Source organism: Anoplopoma fimbria, chromosome 9, assembly GCF_027596085.1.
Source record: "Anoplopoma fimbria isolate UVic2021 breed Golden Eagle Sablefish chromosome 9, Afim_UVic_2022, whole genome shotgun sequence".
NCBI classification, from domain to species: domain Eukaryota; kingdom Metazoa; phylum Chordata; class Actinopteri; order Perciformes; family Anoplopomatidae; genus Anoplopoma; species Anoplopoma fimbria.
Genome location: NC_072457.1, coordinates 20,452,324 through 20,473,391, shown reverse-complemented (window position 1 = coordinate 20,473,391; position 21,068 = coordinate 20,452,324). Strand labels below are relative to the sequence as shown.

The 21,068-nt window shown below is 42.6% G+C and overlaps 3 protein-coding genes across 5 annotated transcripts; 2 read left to right on the top strand and 1 right to left on the bottom strand.

The window, feature by feature from the left end:
* Window positions 1–103: 103 nt before the first annotated feature.
* LOC129096226 (dynactin subunit 6-like) lies at window positions 104–3,447 on the bottom strand. 2 transcript variants are annotated; one of them, XM_054604944.1, is made up of 8 exons: window positions 3,370–3,447; window positions 2,722–2,907; window positions 2,453–2,517; window positions 2,241–2,346; window positions 2,020–2,105; window positions 1,514–1,561; window positions 1,159–1,301; window positions 104–419 (listed from the first exon to the last, which is right to left on the bottom strand). In XM_054604944.1, exons 2-8 carry the CDS (start codon window positions 2,826–2,828, stop codon window positions 327–329), a joined length of 648 nt encoding a protein of 215 aa, XP_054460919.1. In that variant the 5' UTR covers window positions 2,829–2,907; window positions 3,370–3,447; the 3' UTR covers window positions 104–326. The 2 variants fall into 2 exon arrangements, with proteins under 2 accessions (XP_054460919.1, XP_054460918.1); XM_054604943.1 differs by lacking the exon at window positions 3,370–3,447 and having other exon boundaries at window positions 2,722–2,921.
* On the top strand, window positions 3,376–12,949 carry hgsnat (heparan-alpha-glucosaminide N-acetyltransferase). Of its 2 annotated transcripts, none has more exons than XM_054604938.1 (18): window positions 3,376–3,643; window positions 4,223–4,338; window positions 4,455–4,591; window positions 5,486–5,604; window positions 5,736–5,805; window positions 5,936–6,005; window positions 6,388–6,491; window positions 6,849–6,925; window positions 7,055–7,085; window positions 7,174–7,334; window positions 7,455–7,570; window positions 7,679–7,800; window positions 9,761–9,887; window positions 9,989–10,075; window positions 10,201–10,278; window positions 10,478–10,548; window positions 11,153–11,265; window positions 11,490–12,949. In XM_054604938.1, exons 1-18 carry the CDS (start codon window positions 3,460–3,462, stop codon window positions 11,669–11,671), a joined length of 1,965 nt encoding a protein of 654 aa, XP_054460913.1. In that variant the 5' UTR covers window positions 3,376–3,459; the 3' UTR covers window positions 11,672–12,949. The 2 variants fall into 2 exon arrangements, with proteins under 2 accessions (XP_054460913.1, XP_054460914.1); XM_054604939.1 differs by lacking the exon at window positions 3,376–3,643 and adding an exon at window positions 3,664–3,916.
* A 660-nt stretch (window positions 12,950–13,609) lies between these two features.
* On the top strand, window positions 13,610–18,819 carry LOC129096224 (recombining binding protein suppressor of hairless-like). The gene is given in 12 exon segments (XM_054604940.1): window positions 13,610–13,653; window positions 14,481–14,513; window positions 14,686–14,781; window positions 14,887–15,052; window positions 15,160–15,334; window positions 15,439–15,576; window positions 15,760–15,872; window positions 16,050–16,190; window positions 17,845–18,000; window positions 18,118–18,221; window positions 18,390–18,667; window positions 18,670–18,819. Coding segments are annotated over 12 exon segments (1,482 nt in total). The 5' UTR covers window positions 13,610–13,633; the 3' UTR covers window positions 18,732–18,819.
* Window positions 18,820–21,068: the final 2,249 nt, after the last annotated feature.

The following is a 21,068-nucleotide window of genomic DNA, read 5'->3' as shown; positions in this document are numbered from 1 at the left end:
ATGTGGATAAACACTGAAAACATTCTTACTCTAAATTGTATTTATTCTAACTGCACTATTACAACCTAGTGATCAAAAACAACATGAAGCACACCATCAACCTTTCTGAGGTTATTTAATGAATCAATCATAGAAAAGGATGCATGAGCCCAGCAGGATGAAGATGAAATGCATTGTGGTTAGAGTAGAAAATATTTCTCAGAGAGTGACAAGCTAGGTACATATTATATAATTATATACATTCACGCTTCATTCCAGAATTACCTATTTAAATACAGGTTTGCTAGCCATTTACAAGTCGACTTCAAAAGGCATTAAGTTACATTCTAGCTGGCAATGTGTCCGGCTTTAACTGTTTTCTTCAGATGGTGGTAGTTTGGCAAAATCTTCATCAGAAAGTCGAGCTGAAGAGTTTGGGGCTGTAAAGGTGACAATAAAGACTCGTTAGTAAGCTGAGGATATAGGAGTTGTTTTTTCACAATGCTCTCAAAATCAGACATTGGCGATTTTAAAATATTTCACTCCTAAAACCACAGTAGATCAGAAGAACCATGACTAATAATTGGTTTTCCTGATCAAGTTGAGTAGACTATGGGGGGGAAAAACATTCTCAGTGCAAATTAGAAGCTGCCATGCTGGAACACATTTCTTAAATGTATGGTGCCCAGAGGTCTAACTGTTATTCCTTCCATGCAGATGCAGTAATGTCCAAATTCTCATAGGAACCTCCAGGGCTGTAAAAACAATACATGTACTATGTATTCCACACAATGTGTTTTTGCAAAAGGCATGGTTGAAAAAAGACAACTTCTTTCAAAAATGGATTAATGTAGGAGCTCTGACATAAAAAAAGATGTGCTTCAAAGAAGAGCAAGATCTGTGATCATATAAACACTAGGGGCGGGGCCTATTCAAACAGGCAACGGCTCATCCAAACAACTTCACACTGGATGCTGCACTTCTTTTGGTCCTGAGCAACACACCCGGAGGTGTGAAGTTGATCGGATGAACGGCTGTGGAGAATATCAAAGGACAGGCAAAAGACTCCTTCCATCCTTCCATTAGTTAGATCAGAGCAAAGATTTACAGGTTCAGTAAAGAAAACCACATTTTAATGGTCCCCCTGTGAGCGGAAAACGTAATGGGACACCTCCGTACCTGCGGTCTCTCCGTCTGGACCCGCCTCATACATCCAGAGCCGTAGATGACCGTGTTCTCAGGTATGACCTCACACGTGTTGACCTGACAGAAGGCTCCGATGATACAGCCACTGGTGAGGATCACATTCCTGCCAACGTCAGCTAGACAACAAAAGAGAGGACATTCTGATAAGGTGAGTTGATTGATTTCACTTGATCATGTAAAAAAAAAAACAACACAACTATGCACTGCAGTCATAACACATGTCAAAAACAAAGATGAAAAACGCAATTGAGGCCAGAGGCTTATTTCTATTGCGGTCCTGCAGATGTGGGTTACTCACACATGAACATACAGACACAAAACATCCTACCTTTGGATTCAATCATGTTGTTGTCACCAATCTTCAGGGCTTGTGATACTGTAAGTTGTCAGCTAAGGATTTTTTTTTTAGATATATATAGTTAATGGTTAACATAATATATCATTTTTGAATAATGTGGTGAGACTTTGAATATGATTAGGCCCTGAAAAGAGGGTGAATAACCAAAAAAGAAGAATTCTTTGGATTACTTGTCGGCTCGGGGCCCTAACAATGTGACTTCTAGCATACGACTGGTCGTGTAGGTCATCATTGGGGCGGCTGTGGCACATGAGGTAGAGCGCTTGACCCACAACCACAAGGTCGGTGGTTCGAATCCCTCTACAGGCAACATGCCGAGGTGTCCTTGAGCGAGACACCTAACCCCAAAAATTGCTCCCCGGGCGCTTCATTGCAGCCCACTGCTCCTCCGGGATGGGTCAAATGCAGAGAACCGAATTTCCCCATTGTGGGACTAATAAAGGCTTAATTATTATTATTATTATTATAAAGGATACCACAGCCAACTTCAAACACATTGTTCATGCCAATGGTCATCGTCTTTGGTTCCACCTCGGACTCTGGTGTGATGTTTTCTGGGTAACTGTGGGGCAGAACAAACATAGTTTATTATCGCCATCATGATGCAGGTACGGGTAGTTTGAATACAGAGACATATATAAAACAGTGTTACAGTCGACATGTTGTACATTCAGGTACAGAGGGATCATTGATTTACCCGTTAATGATCAGAGCTTGCTCCTCGATCAGATTGCCCTCTCCAATCACGATGGGTCCTGCCTCTGCGATGATGCGAGCTTTTGGGTGGACTACTGTCCTGGGGCCTGAGCAAACACAGATCATTTAAATAACAATAATAACAAGTTAAGACTTAAGAAATGCAAGTTTTGTCCAGTCAGCAGCAGCAGTGACTACTTGGAAACCTCTTACCTATGGTGACATCTCCTCTGATTTCACTTTCGACACACACTACGGCTCCAGCTGCTATTTTGACACTGTAAACAAGAAAAAAGTACAACAGTGTAGGTCACGAGAGAGAAAAACAGGGTGCAAATGTTAGCTAACGATGCTAGCTAGCCAGTTTGCTAGCCTCCTAAACTATATTCATAGTTACTTCAACGTGACTATTTAGTCATCATTGTGTATCATACACTGTGTTGAGCAGTTAAACATTACAAGTGGGCTAACATTATGTTTACCTTTTCTGTTTATCAGCCATTGTGACGGATGGAATCAGAAGGGAGGCGCACGGATGAATCACTCGGTTATCGATTGGGTGTCCTTGCTGTCGCATCGCAGTGCGCATGCGTCAGTCGCTCATGGTGATTATCTGGTTAAAGGTCGGGGTTGAGGAGAGTTCTGCTCACTTGAGAAACGTCCAAAGTCTGTCGGGGAGACTCTCAAAAATACAGAGGCAAGCGTGTTCATTATTGGATGAAATAATAAGATAAGATAATACTTTATTAGTGCTGCAGCGGGGACATTTACAGGATTACAGCAGCATAGATATAGTGCAAACAAGGTACATAGTAGATAAAAACAAACAAGTATTTTAAATAAGTAAGTAAGAAAAATAAATAAAAAATCCACAATAACTAAAAAGAAAAATCTTATAAATACAGACGCAAACGTGTTCATTATTGGATGAAATAATAATAATAAATAATAATAATAATTGATATAGCACACTTTAAAATACAATGAAATCTCAAGGTGCTGTACAGGGTAAAACAATCACAATAATCAAATATAATAATAATAAAACGCTAAAAAAAACAATAAAATAAATGAATTAATTTAATCATAATAAATAAATCTAAGAATATATATTAATATATACACGTTACCATAGTAACAGACAGCCTAGTGACCGGCGACAGACAGGTAACTAAGTAAAGCGTCACCGATGTACTTTGACCCTCGTCGCTCCCACTACGATGTCAGGAAGTAGCATCTGTTATGGCAAAAGGGAAACCAGAGAAGACGCATCTTCAGGCTCAGGGAAGAACCAGGCAAGCCGGAAAGAAACGACCCAGCCAGACACACGCATGTGGTCCCTCGCTGCCCTGGCCTTGGTCGTAGCCGTGTGCGTGGTCCCGCTGACCGCCGCCGTGTCTGCCTGTAGGTATCTGAGTGTCCTATGTATGTAGATATGTCGTTTAAGTATCGAGCCATGAAGCTCGTGGCTACCCGTAGCTGAGCTCAAACAGCTGAAAGGCACAGCTGTCAGTCCCAGTGGTTTAATCGTCCCTCCTGGGGGTGGTTGGCGGATTAGCAGAGAGCATGTGACCACGGGGCCAAACCTCCAGCCCTCTCACATGCTCTCCTGTCCCGGCAGTAGTCACTCTGGTATGGAAGAGGCTCCTCGTCCATAAGGGTAGCAGTGAGTTTGGGGTAAGTTACAGAAAAGCCATCTGCACATCTGTAGCCTCTGCAAAGGTTTTTTTTTTTGTGTTTTGTTCAAAAGGTATGTAGGTCAACGAGGAATCAGGGAAGCTGGGGATTATTTTACACATGTGCCCTTTGGTTCCAACCAGATCACTAGCACTATCGGTCTCTGGTTTATGTGAATGCTGATCACAAGGTTGGCTCAGTGAACAGTGGCTTCACACAGCTGGGTGTGGTCGGCTACACTTCATGCTGATGCATGTGGAGAGGGAAAGGGTTTTATCTAATGTGTGCTGCTGTTTCTTACTCCAGCTGGCCGCCCTCATCAGAAGCACACAGCTTGGAAGATGGATGAGGCGATACTGACAGTCAACAATGAGCTGGACAAAGAGGTGGTGGTGTCCTGGGTGTCAGAGCGATGCTATCAGGTAGGCACACACACACACACACACGCACACACACCATGTATTCTCTGTGGCTGTATGATTTGTTTCAGAGGAGGACGGTGTTGTGATCTGGAGCCCATTGTGTCCCTGTGTGCTAGTGTTTGTATCAGCAGCTGGGGGTGCTGCCCGCAGCGCCCGGTCCTGGTCGGCCCAGTTCGGCAGACTTCGTTGTGAGCACACAGCATGAAATTACACTGCAGCTCAACGGCACTTCTGGCAACCTGGAGTTCTGCACGTGAGTTTAAGAACTAAGACATTGCTTTCACAATCACCAGAACTGGCAACATAATAAAACATATACTGTGTAAACGTTTCAGATATGTTGCCTTGTAATCCATTCTTAAAGTCTCATTTACAGTAAATCTATAAATGAGCCTAAACATGTTTCATGAAATATGTTACAACACATTTCTGAGCTTTATATGTAACTAAACAAATATTTTTAGGGGTATTGAATACGATTTGTGATGGGGTTTTACCATGCGGTATGCCCTCGTGGACATGATAGTACAGCAGGGCTATGCATGAATATAACATCTGAAGGTCTTTACAGATCCTTCACAGTTCCACTTCACAGTTGAGATGCTGTTGTACATCTAAATAATAATATTCACTGTCAAAGCATGCAGCAAATAAGGGAAATACATATTTACAAAGAGCAGACCCTTAAATTCTACATGGCAGTGGACGTAATTTACATTTATTTGCTTCATTGGCTTTTATCTAGTCTTTTATATTTTAAGGGTTTTAATAATTATTATTGCTTATTATTTTTTCTGATATTACAGTGTCTGGTGTGTTTTTAAGGCTATAGTTTATACATATTTTATTTCTTATTATCTTCATAATTTCGTTTAGTGTGCGTTAATCTCTCCATCTAGCCTCATTTTTGTCTTTTTTTTCCTATATTTATATCAATCACTTGTAAAGCCCTTTTGAATGGCATGTGATTAGTTTGAAAGGTGCTATATCAGTAGAATTGATTGATTGATCGTGTATTTGCCAAACTTTTTCCCCATTGTTGAATGACAATCTACATTTATAAAATGAATGCACCGTGGAATGACTATGAGCATATGTCGGTCTGGTTGGTTTGCTGGCGGTTATGACACATCATTCTTCATTTCAGGGTTCCATTCCACTTTGAGGAGCACGGGAACTACTCTCTGTGGGTGAAAGATCTGAACGACTCCTTAGTGTACAACTGCTCCGTAGTGACTGATGCGGACCCCGTCAACAGCTACATGCGTGAGTCCCTCACACACATACGCATGTTTGACCTGCACATATGTCCACTGTTTTGATGCCATTTTCATCCCTGTCGCGCTGTACATACAACATGGCACGTTTAAATAACGCTCCTCTCTCCCTCCACACAGCCATCTTGGTAGCTTTCCTGGTCTTCGCTGGGCTGGCCTTGGCTTCTGCCATCGGAACAAAAGTATTAGGGTAAAGTGATAAACATGTCTTGCTAAGATTTCTGCCAAGTACAGATAAACCCTCCTGTTGTATTTGTGTGTCTAGAGCGTGTGCGTATTATAGACTTAGTCCTAAACTGGTTGATTCCCTTCTTGTCCAGGCTTGACATAGTGAGGGGTATCCTGTTCCGAATGGCCGGCTCCATGGAAACGGAGAGGCTCATCAACTCCGTGAGTGTTTGTGTACAGAGGATATTTATTCCAACAACAAACTCCAGTACCTGATTTTGCCGACCAAATATGTTCGATTTATTTATTGGGGTCTGAATTTTTATTCTGCATTAAAAAGCTCTTTAAGAGTGTGAAACATGTGACACGAATAAAATGTATTATTTCTTATGTATCACATGGCTCTCATTGGCTCTTAACAGTATACGATTTAAGGTTTTGGTGGAGAGTTTTAATACTCTTTCAAAATAAAACAAAAATATTGAATATTGCATGTGTCTAAAAATGTTCTTCAAAAAAACCTCATAGTGGTCAAATGTTCATGGGATTTTTTATTAACCATGGTTTGTTACTCCAGTGTTGACATCTAACTTTCCTCATTCAGGAGCTGGGCTCCCCTGGCAGGGCGGTGTCACTAGTTGCTGACAACATCCTCCCTCCATCTCCCAGCCCCAGCAAGAGGCTGCGATCTCTGGACACATTCAGAGGGTAAGGTCCTCCTCCCCCCCCCTCCAGTCATCAGCCCTCCAGCTCCGCTTCCTCAATATTAACTTATTAGATATTAACTTAATTACCACAGGGTTTGATCCGTCATATCATGTGATATTCACTGCAAAGGGACATTTTAGTACGACTGACGCTGGAAATGCGACTCATAAATGAGCCTCTACTGATGAGATTAACATTGATGCAGACTTGACGTCGTAGTTTTCCTCCTAATGTGAACCGTGTGGTTGTATTCCTGTCATATTTTAATGTTGATGCATCATTTTAAAAACAAATATGTCCATGTAACTTTAGACTCATTTGGTATAACCTCAATGCTTTTTCTCTCTGTGCTGTCAGTTTGTCCTTAGTCATCATGGTGTTTGTGAACTACGGAGGAGGGCGATACTGGTTCTTCAGACACGAAAGCTGGAATGGTGAGCCCCGCCTGGTTCTACTTTTATATTTTTAATCAAGCAGAAAAAAATTCACAGATCTTTTGTCGCCCATCTTGGCATTGCTGTTGATTTTAAAGCCTCTGTTTTTCCCGTTTTGTCTTCTTCCAGGCCTGACTGTGGCGGATCTAGTCTTCCCTTGGTGAGCTAATTAGAATTGGATCCTTTTTATGTCATTTTCACCTCCTTCCTCATTTTTCTCACACGTAGCGTTTTGCCTCCTTCACCAGGTTCGTGTTCATAATGGGGACGTCCGTCGCCCTGTCGATCAACTCCATGCTCCGCGCCGGCTCCACCCGCAAATCGCTGCTGAGGAAAGTTGTGTGGAGGAGTGTGCAGCTCTTCATCATCGGCGTCTTCATCATCAACCCAAACTACTGCCAGGGACCGTGTGAGTATAAGCACACCGCTTCAATACCCCCAAAAAAACATTTAGACGATTAATTAAGCCATGTTGTTTGATATCGTTCCAATTTTTTCTGCCTCACGCTGACACTCGTCCACTCCACAGTATTTTGGGACAACCTGAGGATCCCTGGTGTGTTGCAGCGCCTGGCCTGGTCTTACTTAGCTGTGGCCAGCCTGGATCTGCTGGTGGCGAGAGGTCATCTTGACATCCTTACAACGGTTAGCCAGCAAATGAGTTCCGATGCTCTGATTTCTTGTTTAACTTTGATGTATTTTAATATGTGTGTTTCAAAAGTGTTTGCTTGAAGCTGTGTCTCTGTGCTCCAGGATGCTTGGTGGTCCCCTGGCCTTGACATCTTGCTGTACTGGCCTGCCTGGCTGTGTGTGCTTCTCTTAGAAGTCATGTGGCTGTGCCTCACTTTCCTACTTCCTGTGCCAGATTGCCCCACGTGAGTAAAACCGGGCATGTTTGTGTCCATGTAAAAAAGAGAAACGCTCAGCAAGCCACGAGGATTTGACCACTTCTGAAATTTTTGTCTACGTGTCTTCTTTGGTGTTTGTATGTGTCTGGGTGAAATGTAATGGCAGTTCAGTGTGATTATCAGGCGATGCTTTACTAGTGTCTACAAGGACATTTTTAATTCAGAGCGAGGTTTTAAGATTTTCTGTCGCTGAAATATATTTAGGGAATAACTGAGCCAATATCATAAAGGGATTGCTTAAATAAGAAACCCTAGAATCCCTTAAAATGTTATCTATAGGTTTGTGTCTGTTTTCAAACCACACCATTATTCCCATCTTTTCTTTACCACTTTGCTGGCCCACCAGTCAGCCTCAGAGCACCATCTAGTGGGCTGCAGAAGTACTGCCAAATTGTTAGATTAAATTTAATATACAGCGGGTAAAATAAGTATTGAACACGTCACCATTCTTCTCAGTAAATATATTTCTAAAAGGTGCTATTGACATGAAATTTCCACTAGATGTCGGTAACAACCCAAGGAATCCATACACACAAAGAAAACCAAACAAATAAGTTCATAAATTAAGTAATGTGTAATAAAATAGAATGACACAGGGGAAAAGTATTGAACACGCTTACTGAAATGTATTTAATACTTCGTACAAAAGCCTTTGTTGGTAATGACGGCTTCAAGACGCCTCCTGTATGGAGAAACTAGTCGCATGCATTGCTCAAACACAAACAGTCTTCAAATATTGAAGGTTCCGTGGGCCTCTTCTATGAACTCTGATCTTTAGTTCTTTCCATAGATTTTCTATTGGATTCAAGTCAGGTGATTGGCTGGGCCATTCTAGCAGCTTTATTTTCTTTCTCTGAAACCAATGGAGAGTTTCCTTGGCTGTGTGTTTGAGATCATTGTCTTGCTGAAATGTCCACCCTCGTTTCATCTTCATCATCCTGGTAGATGGCAGCAGATTTTTATCCTTCCTTCAATTATGTGAAGTTTGCCAGTGCTGTATGCTGAAAAACAGCCACACACCATGATGTCTTGCGTGGTGAGCGTGGTGAGCGTGCATACAGGCCACGGCGGTTGAGTGCATTACTTATTGTTTTCTTTGAAACAATTGTACCTGCTAATTCCACGTTTTTCTGAAGCTCTCCACAAGTGGTCCTTGGCTCTTGGACAACTCTTCTGATAATTATTTCACTCCTCTGTCAGAAGTCTTGCAAGGAGCACCTGGTCGTGGCCGGTTTATGGTGAAATGATGTTCTTTCCACTTCCGGATTATGGCCCCAACAGTGCTCGCTGGAACGTTTAGAAATCGTTCTGTAACCAATGCCATCAGTATGTTTTGCAACAATAAGGTTGCGAAGGTCTTGAGAGAGCTTTTTGCTTTTACCCATCATGAGATGTTTGTTGTGTGACACCTTGGTAATGAGACACCTTTTTAAAGGCCATCAGTTGGGACTGAACCAGCTGATATTAATTTGCACTGACAAGGGGCAGGATTGCTTTCTAATTACTGATAGATTTCAGCTGGTGTCTTGGCTTTCCATGCCTTTTTGCACCTCCCTTTCTTCATGTGTTCAATACTTTTTCCCTGTGTCATTCCGTTTTATTACACATAACTTAATTTCTGAATTTATTTGTTTGGTTTTCTTTGCATGTATGGATTACTTGGGTTGTTACCGACATCTGGTGAAAATTTCATGTCAATGGCACCTTTAGAAATATATTTACTGAGAAAAATGTTGACGTGTTCAATACTTATAATACCCGCTGTATATGTTTTTGGTCATTTACAAAGTAATATATGTAAATCTAAATGAGCTCAACATTCAAAGAAATGAAAAACAGTGAAAGGGATGTGAACAAAAGGTTGAGAGGCCCATGCTTTATCCCGCATTGATAACACTGACTTGCCGTCTCCTCTGGTTCTGAACAGCGGCTATCTGGGTCCAGGTGGGATCGGGGACATGGGCCAGTACGCCAACTGTACTGGTGGCGCTGCCGCTTTCATTGACCGATGGCTGCTTGGAGAGAGCCACATCTACCAGACTCCCTCTTCTCGGGTGAGTGACCAGCAACACAACGCAAACCATGCCAAGAATAGTCATACAATACTGTACTTTATACTGGAGTTCAAATTCTGTTTCTCTATCAAAACAAAAAGGTGATTTACGCAACACATATGCCATACGATCCAGAAGGTGTTCTTGGCAGCATCAACTCCGTCCTCATGGCTTTTCTTGGATTGCAGGTATGTAATGTCTATTTGTCTGGTTCTCTCTTGCTTTTTGTCTCCTGTGTTTATTCAGATTTCTGAAGTCCTAATTCACAACGATAAAGCCGGTAATTTTCTTTTTTTCTTTTTATTGTCCCCAGGCAGGAAAAATAATCTTACACTACAGAGATCTCCACACAAGTATCATGTCAAGATTTCTCATATGGGGTCTCTTCCTGGTAAGCACATTCACTTGTTTAATCACGTCTTATGCTTCTACAGTGTCTGCACACACCTGTATCAATTTATTGTTGTCTTTTAATTATTTTAAATAAGTCATTGTTTTTTGTTTTTTTTAAATATGATCCGCGTCTCAATATTTGATTGAGTTTAATTTTGCTTTCCTGAGTGAATAATAAAGTCTCTTGTGACACACAGGGAGTCATATCAGCAGTTCTGACCAAGTGTTCCACGGACCAGGGCTTCATTCCTGTCAACAAAAACCTCTGGTAAAGACTCTGAATGTTTGAGGAAGAAGCTGCAAGGAAAAGGCAGTAAAAAAACAAAATGATTGCGGCTTTGATACTTTTACTTGTTCTGCTATATGGTGTGTTTTGTTTTGTTTTTGCTACTTCAATTTTCTGTTTTTTGGTGGGCCGGCTTTGTGGACGGACAATTCATTTTGTGGTGCCTACGTTTTTCTGTTTTATATGCGTGCTATGTGAGATCCCTCCCCAACTTCACATTTGCATAGAATTAACAAAATCCCAGTGTGTTCCAGGTATTCCACATTTGCGTTTCACTCCTAGCCTCCCTCGTCCTCAATACTGAACACACAAATGTTCCACCAGAAAACAAGTCCAACAGTGTAACTAGCTCAAATGTTAGCCCGAGGCAACGCCAGTGCATGAGATAACTGGCACATAGTCAGACGTGTTTAACCTTCAGCTACTGCAAATAATGGAATTTTTTCCATTTTTTTTTTTTTATTAAACAATTTTTGTTTTGTTGTAAAGAAATAATTAAAAAAGCTCCCCACACATACAGGGATATCCTTGATCAATGGTTGCAGAATGTCTTTGACAGTGCTGTGTCTGTTCTTTTCTCTTCCAGGTCTCTCTCTTATGTTACCACACTGGCCTGTTTTGCGTACGTGCTGCTGGTGCTGGTCTACTACGTGGTGGATGTAAAGAGGTGGTGGTCCGGAGCACCTTTCTACTACCCTGGTGAGCAGAGTAGAGACTGGATGGGCCTGCAACCCAGTGTTGTTTTTAACGTTAAAACCAATTTAGGCCAGGCGATTGTGGAGATGTTGTTCAGTATTAGTACTTGTATGATTATTTAGTCTACACAACCATCGATGTGACTAAGCTCTGTATGTCAGGGCACAGAGAATTTAGATCCACCAAATACTCCACCTTTTTAAATCCACTCTTCACTCCTATCCCAGGTATGAACTCCATCCTCGTGTACGTGGGCCACGAAGTGTTCGAGGAGTACTTCCCCTTCCGTTGGCGCATGGCCGACAGCCAATCCCACGCCGAGCACCTCACGCAGAACCTCGTGGCCACGTCCTGTTGGGTCTTCATCTCCTACATGCTCTACAGGAAGAAGATTTTCTGGAAGATTTAAAGGCGGAGGCCCCGAAACGATGGGACACTCTGAAAAGCGGAGGACAATGTTGACATCGGATTCGAAAGAGTTCAAATCTGAAAACATTTGGAGAGCAGGAGACTGGAGACTTGATTGAGTTTGTCGAAACTATGGTGGTTATCTGTCTCTGAACATATCGGAGGGTTCTTCTTTCAAACAGCACATCTTTTTGTTTTTTAATTTCTTTTTAATTTCAGTCACTAATTTACCAGACTTTTTTCCAAAGATCTCCAGAAAAGAAGTGGCTGCACAACATCTTAACTGACTCAGGAAGGTCGCCTACAAGGATAGTGTGAGAATTTGTGAATACTGACGTTGTTAATCTGCCATCTGACTGTTATAGAGGCTGGTTTTCATTCCTCATCTAGCACCGCAGACGACAGCAGCAGCAGCAGCAGGCTGTTGCAGTAGTGGTTTGTCGACTTCCCTTTCGGGAGAATCCCTGCTGCCATCTTAAGTACTGTCGCATTACTCTGAAAAGCTGAAGTGGGTTTTTATGAGACGGACCCTTCAAGAGCAGGAGACATTAAATCATGCACCCTCGAGAGAAAAGGCTACCAATAATGCATTGTGATCTCTTGTTATTTCCACTGCGCAGTGGAAGATGGAAGGGATATTTATACAAGGGGAAACCCAGAGGTTTTAAAATATGAAAGTTAAACTATCTGCTGCACTAGATGATGCCTCAGTTTTGTCTTTTCTTTTAAATTTAAAATCCTCTGCTCCCACAGTGGTGTCACATATGAAGCTGCGTGTTACCAAGTGCTGAGAGGAAGTGGAGGAGGGCATGTCAGATGACTATAACCCACTTGCTTTGCATTTTGGTTAATGCAGAACCATCTTTTTTTTTGTAACACATGGCCCTGTTGGCATTGGCAGAAGTAATTTGCCCTTCTCATGGCAAAAGTTTGCTATTTTTGAGTCACCATTTCTTCACAAGTTTATAGAAAGCAATTATGCTGCACAGTAGTTTAATTATGGGATTCAGAGATTGGATGATGTCTTATGTCACCATAAAAAAGTTGCCATTACTCTCAACAATATTGTATACATGTACAATTGGCAGGTATTACTTATAACTCTTTCTACAAAATCACATGTTCTGTGTTATATCCAAATGCTGTGTGTGATTTTTGGAAAAAAAAACTGTATCCAGTACTGTCTTAATTGCTGAAATTCCATTTTTTCCAATCTTTTATACATCGTTTTTTATATTCACAGTTTTGGAAAATAAGTTTATGTAATAAAATGTAGATATCCAAAATATTTCTGTTTGAGTTGTAATGTTGATTTAATCCGTTCCTTCTGATCAGTCTTTAGGCCTTTTTAAAACAGGGCACATTCTGACTGTCTCTAAGATTGATGACTAGTTATATAACTGACATGTGAAACCTTTTACATAAGAATATATTTTTTCGAGTTAGAGATCTCGGAACATTATTATTTTTTCTTCATGCTGTGTTTCCAGCTCTTCTGCGTGGAGACAGGTGTAGTTTGCTTTATTGCTCAATAAGCCGTGGGAATCGAGTTACAGTGTGGGTGCCTTGTGAGAGAAAAAAAAAAAGTGTCTCTCGGTCTCGCGATACCTTCGGTCTCTCTTCATTCGTGTCTATTGTGAGAGTTTTTGCTCTCTCGCGCGACTTTGCAACTTTCCCACGCCTGTTGTTTTGGCGTCTGCCCGTCGCCCCTCCCTCCCTCCCCCTTTTCTCACCCCTTTGCCCCGTCACACCTCCCCCTCTCTTCTCTCTCTCTCTCTCTCTCTCTCGCTCTTCCTCTCAGTCTGCTTCTTCTGTTGTTACCGCAGGCTCTGGTGAGGGGGCTCGTGGGAGGGATCTCGCGATTGTTGGACTCCTTTTTTTTTTTTTTTTTTTTTTTTTTTTTTTTTTTTTCTTTCTGGGGGGGGTGTGGGGTGGGGGGGGGAACGACGACTTTATTTGGAAGATGGCGCCCGTTGTTACGGGGTAAGTGCTGAAATTCAAAAGCATAATGATATTAAAAAAAGTTTTTTCTCGCGGTGAACTACCGCCACTTTGCGGGGGTCTCAGAGTGCGACGTTTGCGGGGCGCTGGGAGCGCGCGGTGACCTCCCCGCACGCTGCGCTACTCTGCGGCTTGACGTGGGGTCCGGTTGTGCTGAACTATTCTCCGTGGTGTCGCCAGCTTTCTCTGCCACTGGTTGAGTTGTCCGCGCGACATGAACTATTTTGTGAAACTTTTATTTATTATTTCTTTCTGTGGTTGGAGCTCGTAACAGTTGTGCTGCTGATCTCTCATATCTACTGTGTTTCTAAAGGTGCGTTTGAACTGCTCGAGCACGGCTACAATGTAACATGTTAGACCTACGCGTCACGCAGCGCTACATTGTTGCGTTACAGTCATTACAGCAGTTGCGCCAATCAGCCTCAGCAGAGCATTGCTACACTGGTTCTGCATTATTCCAGCACACGTATAGTGGTTTAAATACATGTTAGTCCGAAAACAAATAGGTTTAATTGAGAAGTTCATAATGTTGCTGTGCCATTGTACTGTTACACTATTATTATAAGTGTTATAACTGCTTAGAAACCAACAGAGGTAAGTCCTTTATTAAGTGTGGATCAGAGGGATAACACCTTTACACACAGTATGATGGCTTAATGCCTTTACATTACCTACAGATGTCACTTTGCCAACTCACTTTACTCCCCCAGGTAATGTCTAGTTTGTTGCTGTTGTCTTATCTTCCACATTACACCCAGCACTGAAACCACATGTAAACACCCTGATGTTCTCTCTTTTTGTTTTCGCAGGAAGTTCGGTGAGAGACCTCAGCGTTTGACAAGGTAGAGAGAGAGAGAGAGAGAGAGAGAGAAACACGGGCAACCCCTTCACAGTGCAGAAACCACCCCAAAAACATTCACATCGGGGGCGAGAATCTGAAGTACAAACAACTTGACTCATGTGGATGTTATGTAATAATTTGTTCTCTCTTCTGTTTCCCCACCCTCATTTCAGGGAGGCTATGAGGAATTACTTGAAGGACAAAGATGACCAAACGGTGCTCATACTGCACGCAAAAGTTGCACAAAAGTCATACGGCAATGAAAAGAGGTTGGTGTGGGAGGACTTAGTTGGAAAATCTCAAATGCACACACTGTATGTTTTTTTTTTTTTTTTGTTTGTTTTTTTTTTAAAACGTCTGCTTGCTTCAATCAGGTTTTTCTGCCCTCCGCCGTGCGTGTACCTGATGGGCAGTGGCTGGAAGAAGAAGTTGGAGAGCATGGAGAAGGAGGGCTGTACGGAGCAGGAGGCCCAGCCGTGTGCGTTCATAGGGATCGGCAACAGCGAGCAGGAGATGCAGCAACTCCATCTGGAGGGGAAGGTGGGAAGGATTTTATGACGATGCAGTACTGCACCAATGTACTCCCCAAAGGATACGAGAGGGAAGTGAAACAGGGACAAAAACTTGTATTTTGTATTTTCTTTCAGCACTACTGCACGGCTAAGACACTGTACATCAGCGACTCAGACAAAAGGAAACACTTCATGCTGTCGGTGAAGATGTTGTACGGCAACAGCGCCAACATCGGCTTCTTCCTCAGCAAGAGGATCAAGGTCATCTCCAAGCCTTCCAAGAAGAAGCAGTCCCTGAAGAATGCAGATTGTGAGTTGAACCAGCTTGCAGGAAAAAAAAATAGACAGCTGTACGGTTTCACCACGCACTTGACACTTATCTCTCCTTCTTCTCGCTCTTTCTTTTCTCCCCAGTGTGTATAGCCTCAGGGACTAAGGTGGCGTTGTTTAACCGTCTGCGTTCCCAGACGGTCAGCACCAGGTATCTTCATGTGGAGGGGGGAAACTTTCTCGCTAGCTCCCAACAGTGGGGAGCCTTCTACATTCACCTCTGTAAGTCTTTAGCTGCGTTTTATTTTTTTTTTTTTTTATCTCTGTGGACCATTTTCCTATTTTCCATAATTGATTATTGGTAGTTTTTCTTCTTGTGTCCCTCCACTGTTTGGGCTGATCTGAAACACCTATTCAAAGGTAAAGAGGGAATGTAAATTAGTTTTGTGTTATTTTTTGTTTTAGTGGACGACGAGGAGTCTGAAGGAGAGGAGTTTGCTGTGAGAGACGGCTATATTCACTACGGCCAGACGGTCAAATTGGTCTGTTCTGTCACTGGCATGGCCCTGCCCAGACTGGTATGCATATGTCTGTGTCTATTCATGTGTCAGCCGTCTGTTGTCAGCGAGAAAAAGCACAGTCACACCGCTGATGTGCTTACAGTACATGTAATGTAGGAGTGTTAGTAACTCCTAAAGTGTACATTTTTTTAATTCTGCTTATGTCCGATGGGTGTGATCGCCTCGCTTCCTCAGGTCATTCGCAAAGTGGACAAGCAGGCGGCCTCGATGGATGCAGATGACCCGGTGTCCCAGCTTCACAAGTGTGCCTTCTACCTGAAGGATACTGACAAAATGTATCTCTGTCTCTCCCAGGAGAGGATCATCCAGTTCCAGGTGTGCAATCCCCCCCCCCCCCCCCCCACACACACACACACACACACACACACACACACACACACACACACACACACACACACACACACACACACACACGTGTTCCAGGATCTCTTTTTTTGAGGGATTTTAATTCTGCTTCCTGATCTTGGTTCCTTATTTTTCTTAATCTTGAGTTTTCCTATACAGGCAGCAGTTCTGTTCTGAATGTGTTATTTCTGAATATACAATTTTTTTCAATAATACTTTCAATGTCACTGACCGTAGAAACATGTAACTCCTCTGCATAATGTTATGTTGCTACAGATGAATGTTTTGGTCATCAGTTTTAATTATTTGAATACTCCGCCTCTGAGAAAACAAGTTTGTCTTTCTGTGACCGTCAGCTCTAAATACAACACCCATTAAATTAAATTAAATAAAGCCTTCCAGCGGCGCCAATCAGTGCCGTAGTAAATTCAAAAGGCTTTGTCAGGGCATTTGGCGGAAAAACACAGTTGCCAAATTCTATTTGAAATTGCCCCAGAATTCAAACATAAAGTGGTTTAATCTGCTGCTTGTATTATCACTTATCTCATTTTAACTTTAGCTTGGACCTGCTCTTAGCATCGTCAAAACAAATTTTTAAACTTTAGGATTGGAGGATGTTTGTTGGAATGCACCTTTAGGAGTCATAGTTCATTTTCCACATACACAAGCTCGTCATTCAACATTTTATCCAGATATTTTTTAAAGCAGTTCATCTTTCGTACCGATGGTTCAGCTGGGAGGGTTTCATGCTGATCTAAGCCGGGGTCAAATCTCCTCCCAGTTTGCCACTCTATTAACCAAATTCAGTGTAAACTAAGAGATTATGATCTGAAATGTGACTCACCTTTTTTTCAAATTTGAAATTTTAAGTTAATTAAAAAGAGGTATTTGGTAGAAAAATATGGCAACATTGTTACTGCTAAGTAAGAACCCAAACACTGTTACTAAGAAGTGCAAGTAGTGACCGTGGCGTCACCCATTGGTTTGTAGATTGCCGTTATGAAGCCTTGAGTTTTGGCAACAAGGATTGACAGGTGAGGGTGGAGCTACCTACAACCGAACGCTGAATAAGACATTTTTAGGAGATAAAAAAAATGATAACTTACTTTAATCAACCGAAAACAAACGGTTAAGGGGTTGATGTTGTAAGAAGACAACCCGTTAACCCAGACCAGACAACGCCGTGGTAGCGACCTGTCAATCACAAGGCAGCCCCGCCCTAAAGCATACCCTGCTTTATGGTCTATTTGACTCTAAATGGAGCATCATTTACTAAATGAACATCATGCTGTATTAAGTATAAGTATTATGTATAAACTGGTAGTTTGTTACCTGTGTGAAGTTTCTGTCTGTTGCTTTTCAAAAGAGTGTTACAGTGAGCTGGGACAGTGCTGCTGTTTCTGCTTGTACACAGCAGAATATTTACTTGAGGTGAAATTAGTACCCACTTGAGAGCTCTACCCATTTATTTTAATGAGCATTCCGGGGCAACAGAAGAAAAGTGTCTAGTCTTTGTCTCCTGCCTGACACCAATGTAGCTTGCACACTTGTTCTTCTTCTTGTTAAAATAAAAATAAAAAAGTAGGTAGTGAATTGTTTTTTCTATGTTGTTGTTTTTCTCCAGGCCACACAGTGCTCCAAAGAGACTAACAAGGAGATCGTCAACGATGGGGCCTCCTGGACTATCATTAGCACCGACAAGGCAGAGTACACCTTTTATGAGGGCATGGGCCCCGTCCCCACACCGGTCACACCTGTCCCCGTGGTGGAGAGTCTGCAGGTAGGCACGCAAACCTTTTTGTGCCTTTCTGGTTACCGACTACTTCCTGTTTTAGTTTTTACTCAGATGTAGGGACCTTTTTTTAAAAGGGGGCAAAACATTTTTGTGTGTCTGTAGTTAAACGGAGGAGGAGACGTGGCGATGTTGGAGCTGACCGGACAGAACTTCACCCCCAAGCTGAGGGTGTGGTTCGGAGACGTGGAGGCTGACACCATGTACAGGTGAGCGTTCACATCTGTGTGTGTGTGTGTGTGTAATGTGTGTGTGTGTGTGTGTGTGTGTGTGTGTGTGTGTGTGTGTGTGATGTGTGTGTGTGTGTGTGTGTGTGTAATGTGTGTGTGAACGGCTCCTATCATAAAACCCTTTTCCCCTCTGTCTGTCTCCCTCAGATGTGGGGAGAGCGTCCTGTGCGTGGTGCCGGACATCTCGGCCTTCAGGGAGGGCTGGCGCTGGGTGAGACAGCCGGTCCAGGTCCCGGTCACGCTGGTCCGCAACGACGGAGTCATCTACTCCACCGCCCTCACCTTCACCTACACCCCCGAGCCCGGGCCGCGGCCCCACTGCAGCGCCACGGGGGCCATCCTGCGGACGCGCAGCGCCTCCTCGTCTTCGCCGGCGTCTTCTTCCTCGCCGGCGTCCTCCCTGGGCGGGCTCGGGGATGGCCACGGGGTTACAGCGGCAGCGACTCTGGTGTCTCGTCAGGGGCGTCGACCATGTCGTTGCTATCCTAGTGACTCGGACGCGTGCGTCGTTGTCGTGTGTGTGTGTGTGTGTGTGTGTGTGTGTGTGTGTGTGTGTGTGTGTGTGCGTGCCTTTGAATGACTGAGCGGGAGAATGCGCGCACGGACTTGTGAGCTGAAGAGGCTCGTGGACCTGTGAGGGATCGTACCAAGACTTGGATGCTCTTCATCAGAGAGCAGCTGTGATGCTAAAGAGAGTTTGGGGGTTAAAAAAAAAAGACAAGCTTAATGAGAATACTTGGGATAACTGAAGACTCTTTAGCTCCCTCTCCTGGTTTGTTTTGGACATGTCAACAGCTGCACTCAAAGGACTTTGATATTCAAGATCTTCCCCAGAAAGAAGACTAATCTGCCATCTAACTCTCACAACAAACTGATTTATACAAGAGCCATCTTGTTTTTTATAATGACTGTGGGTTTGTAGGCTATTTCCACTATGCTATCTTTCTACTGAGAAAACCATGTTCTGACTGAAAAGCTGGTTGATTCATCTGTTGTGTGCAAGGGAAATGTTGTAATAGTAACATAGTTTTTACGGACCAAGGAATATCATTATTTTTATTTTATTCATATAATATTTTATAAGCTTGTGCCGAGGTACATGTTGACTTTGTTTTTCTTTCCGGTATGATACCGCATAGTAAGTTCACTTTTGTTACCAAATAGAATTTGTATTTTTTGTCTCAATCTTTATGGTCACTCCCAAAAAACTTTCCCCAACTTTTTATATCAAAGATTACATTTTTTCATGAGTGTAGTGTATGTATGTGTGTGTGATAACTTGTAATACACTCTCAGTGTATTCTGGGAGACCAAGGTGGGTGTTTTCTAATCACTGTGCAGTTTTTTGTACCAGAGTGCTTTGACTCAAATCTAATCAGTGCCTCTTTTACCACAGCTATGGACTCAGCGGTGCTTCTTATTTCCACAGTGGTGAAGCCTTTTTTATTTTTTATTACAGTAACAATATTATGTAAATTACTAACCAGTCATGGAACTAAGAAGGAAGGTGAGAACTAACATACGTCTGGTCTCAGTAAAGATTTCATTCTGTTCATGTGGTACAGCCATTTTGGAGGGGACTTAAAAGGACAGTTCACCCCAAAATCAACAATACTTATTGTTCCTCTTAAAGAAAATACATGTGATGTTAAAAACACAGACTCATTACGCTTATTCAAGATAATTCACAGACTTTATTGTGAGCAGTTTTGTGTGGAAACGTTGGTTGAAAGAAAATCGCCACAGCATGAAACTGCTCTCAACAAGGTCTCATATGAGCAGTTTTCTGCTTTGCGTGCATAGTGCCATATAGTCCTGTTAATTTAGAGAGAAGGCAGACAACAAGGGGACTTAACACCAAAACAATCGACGATTGCTAAAGAGCACTACAGGAGAGGGGGAAAATAAGTGTTTTTTGAGTTTGTGCTCATGTGTCAAAGAAGAGTTTTAACATCGTCACAATGTATGTCACTTGTATGCCACAATGTTCAAAGTCCGCCTCAACTCGGCGATGTCACGTTGGGATAGAGTCTTTTTGTATCTGGTTTGTTTTTGTCAAATATGGCGTTTTACGTGCGACAATACGACAGAACTCATTTTATGCGGCGATTGTGGTTTTACGCGATGAGGCAATGATTTGTAGAGAATCAATCCTACTTTGTTGAGCATCCTGAGAATAAAAAATGTCACTTTCTTCTGACGCTCGCCGATTTCCATCAGGATGTTTGTGTCGCATGCTCATGTTACAAGGAAATGTGGAAGGTTGGCCAGCTGGCTGCAAGTTTTCATGGAAGATGGTACCACAAAGTCCCATCCAAACAGTGCGTTCTCCATCATTTTATTTCTGTGCTGCAGGTAAAGAACAGTCATACTGATGCATCCATCTCTTGGTTGGATTCAGTGTTTTAATTTCGAATCGGCCACAGCGGTCGTTTGCTTCTGCAGATGTGTCGGGATGCTTGGTCTCTTTCTTTGCGTCTGCATTCTCAACTGTGCCTCACTGTTGTGTTTTGCTCGGTCAAGTCGCCATGCGCTAAACTAAAAATGCATCCTTGCAGCTTTTTGTGCTCAGCTTTCTTCATGGAAATAAGTGACTCACATTCTTCATTCCCCCCCCATGATGACATCACTCCGTCTTTTCATTCTGCTGTATTAGTCTTTTATAAGTAAATCAATTCGCCAAGGTTTTTGGGTGAAATGTGATGAATAAAACAAGCTGAAGCTGAACGTCACTCATAAGCGTTTTGGTTGCCTTTTCTAAGAGATGATATGTGACTTTTTTACGGTTTTCCTCCTTTTCTCTCATTATCAACGAGTACAGTATGT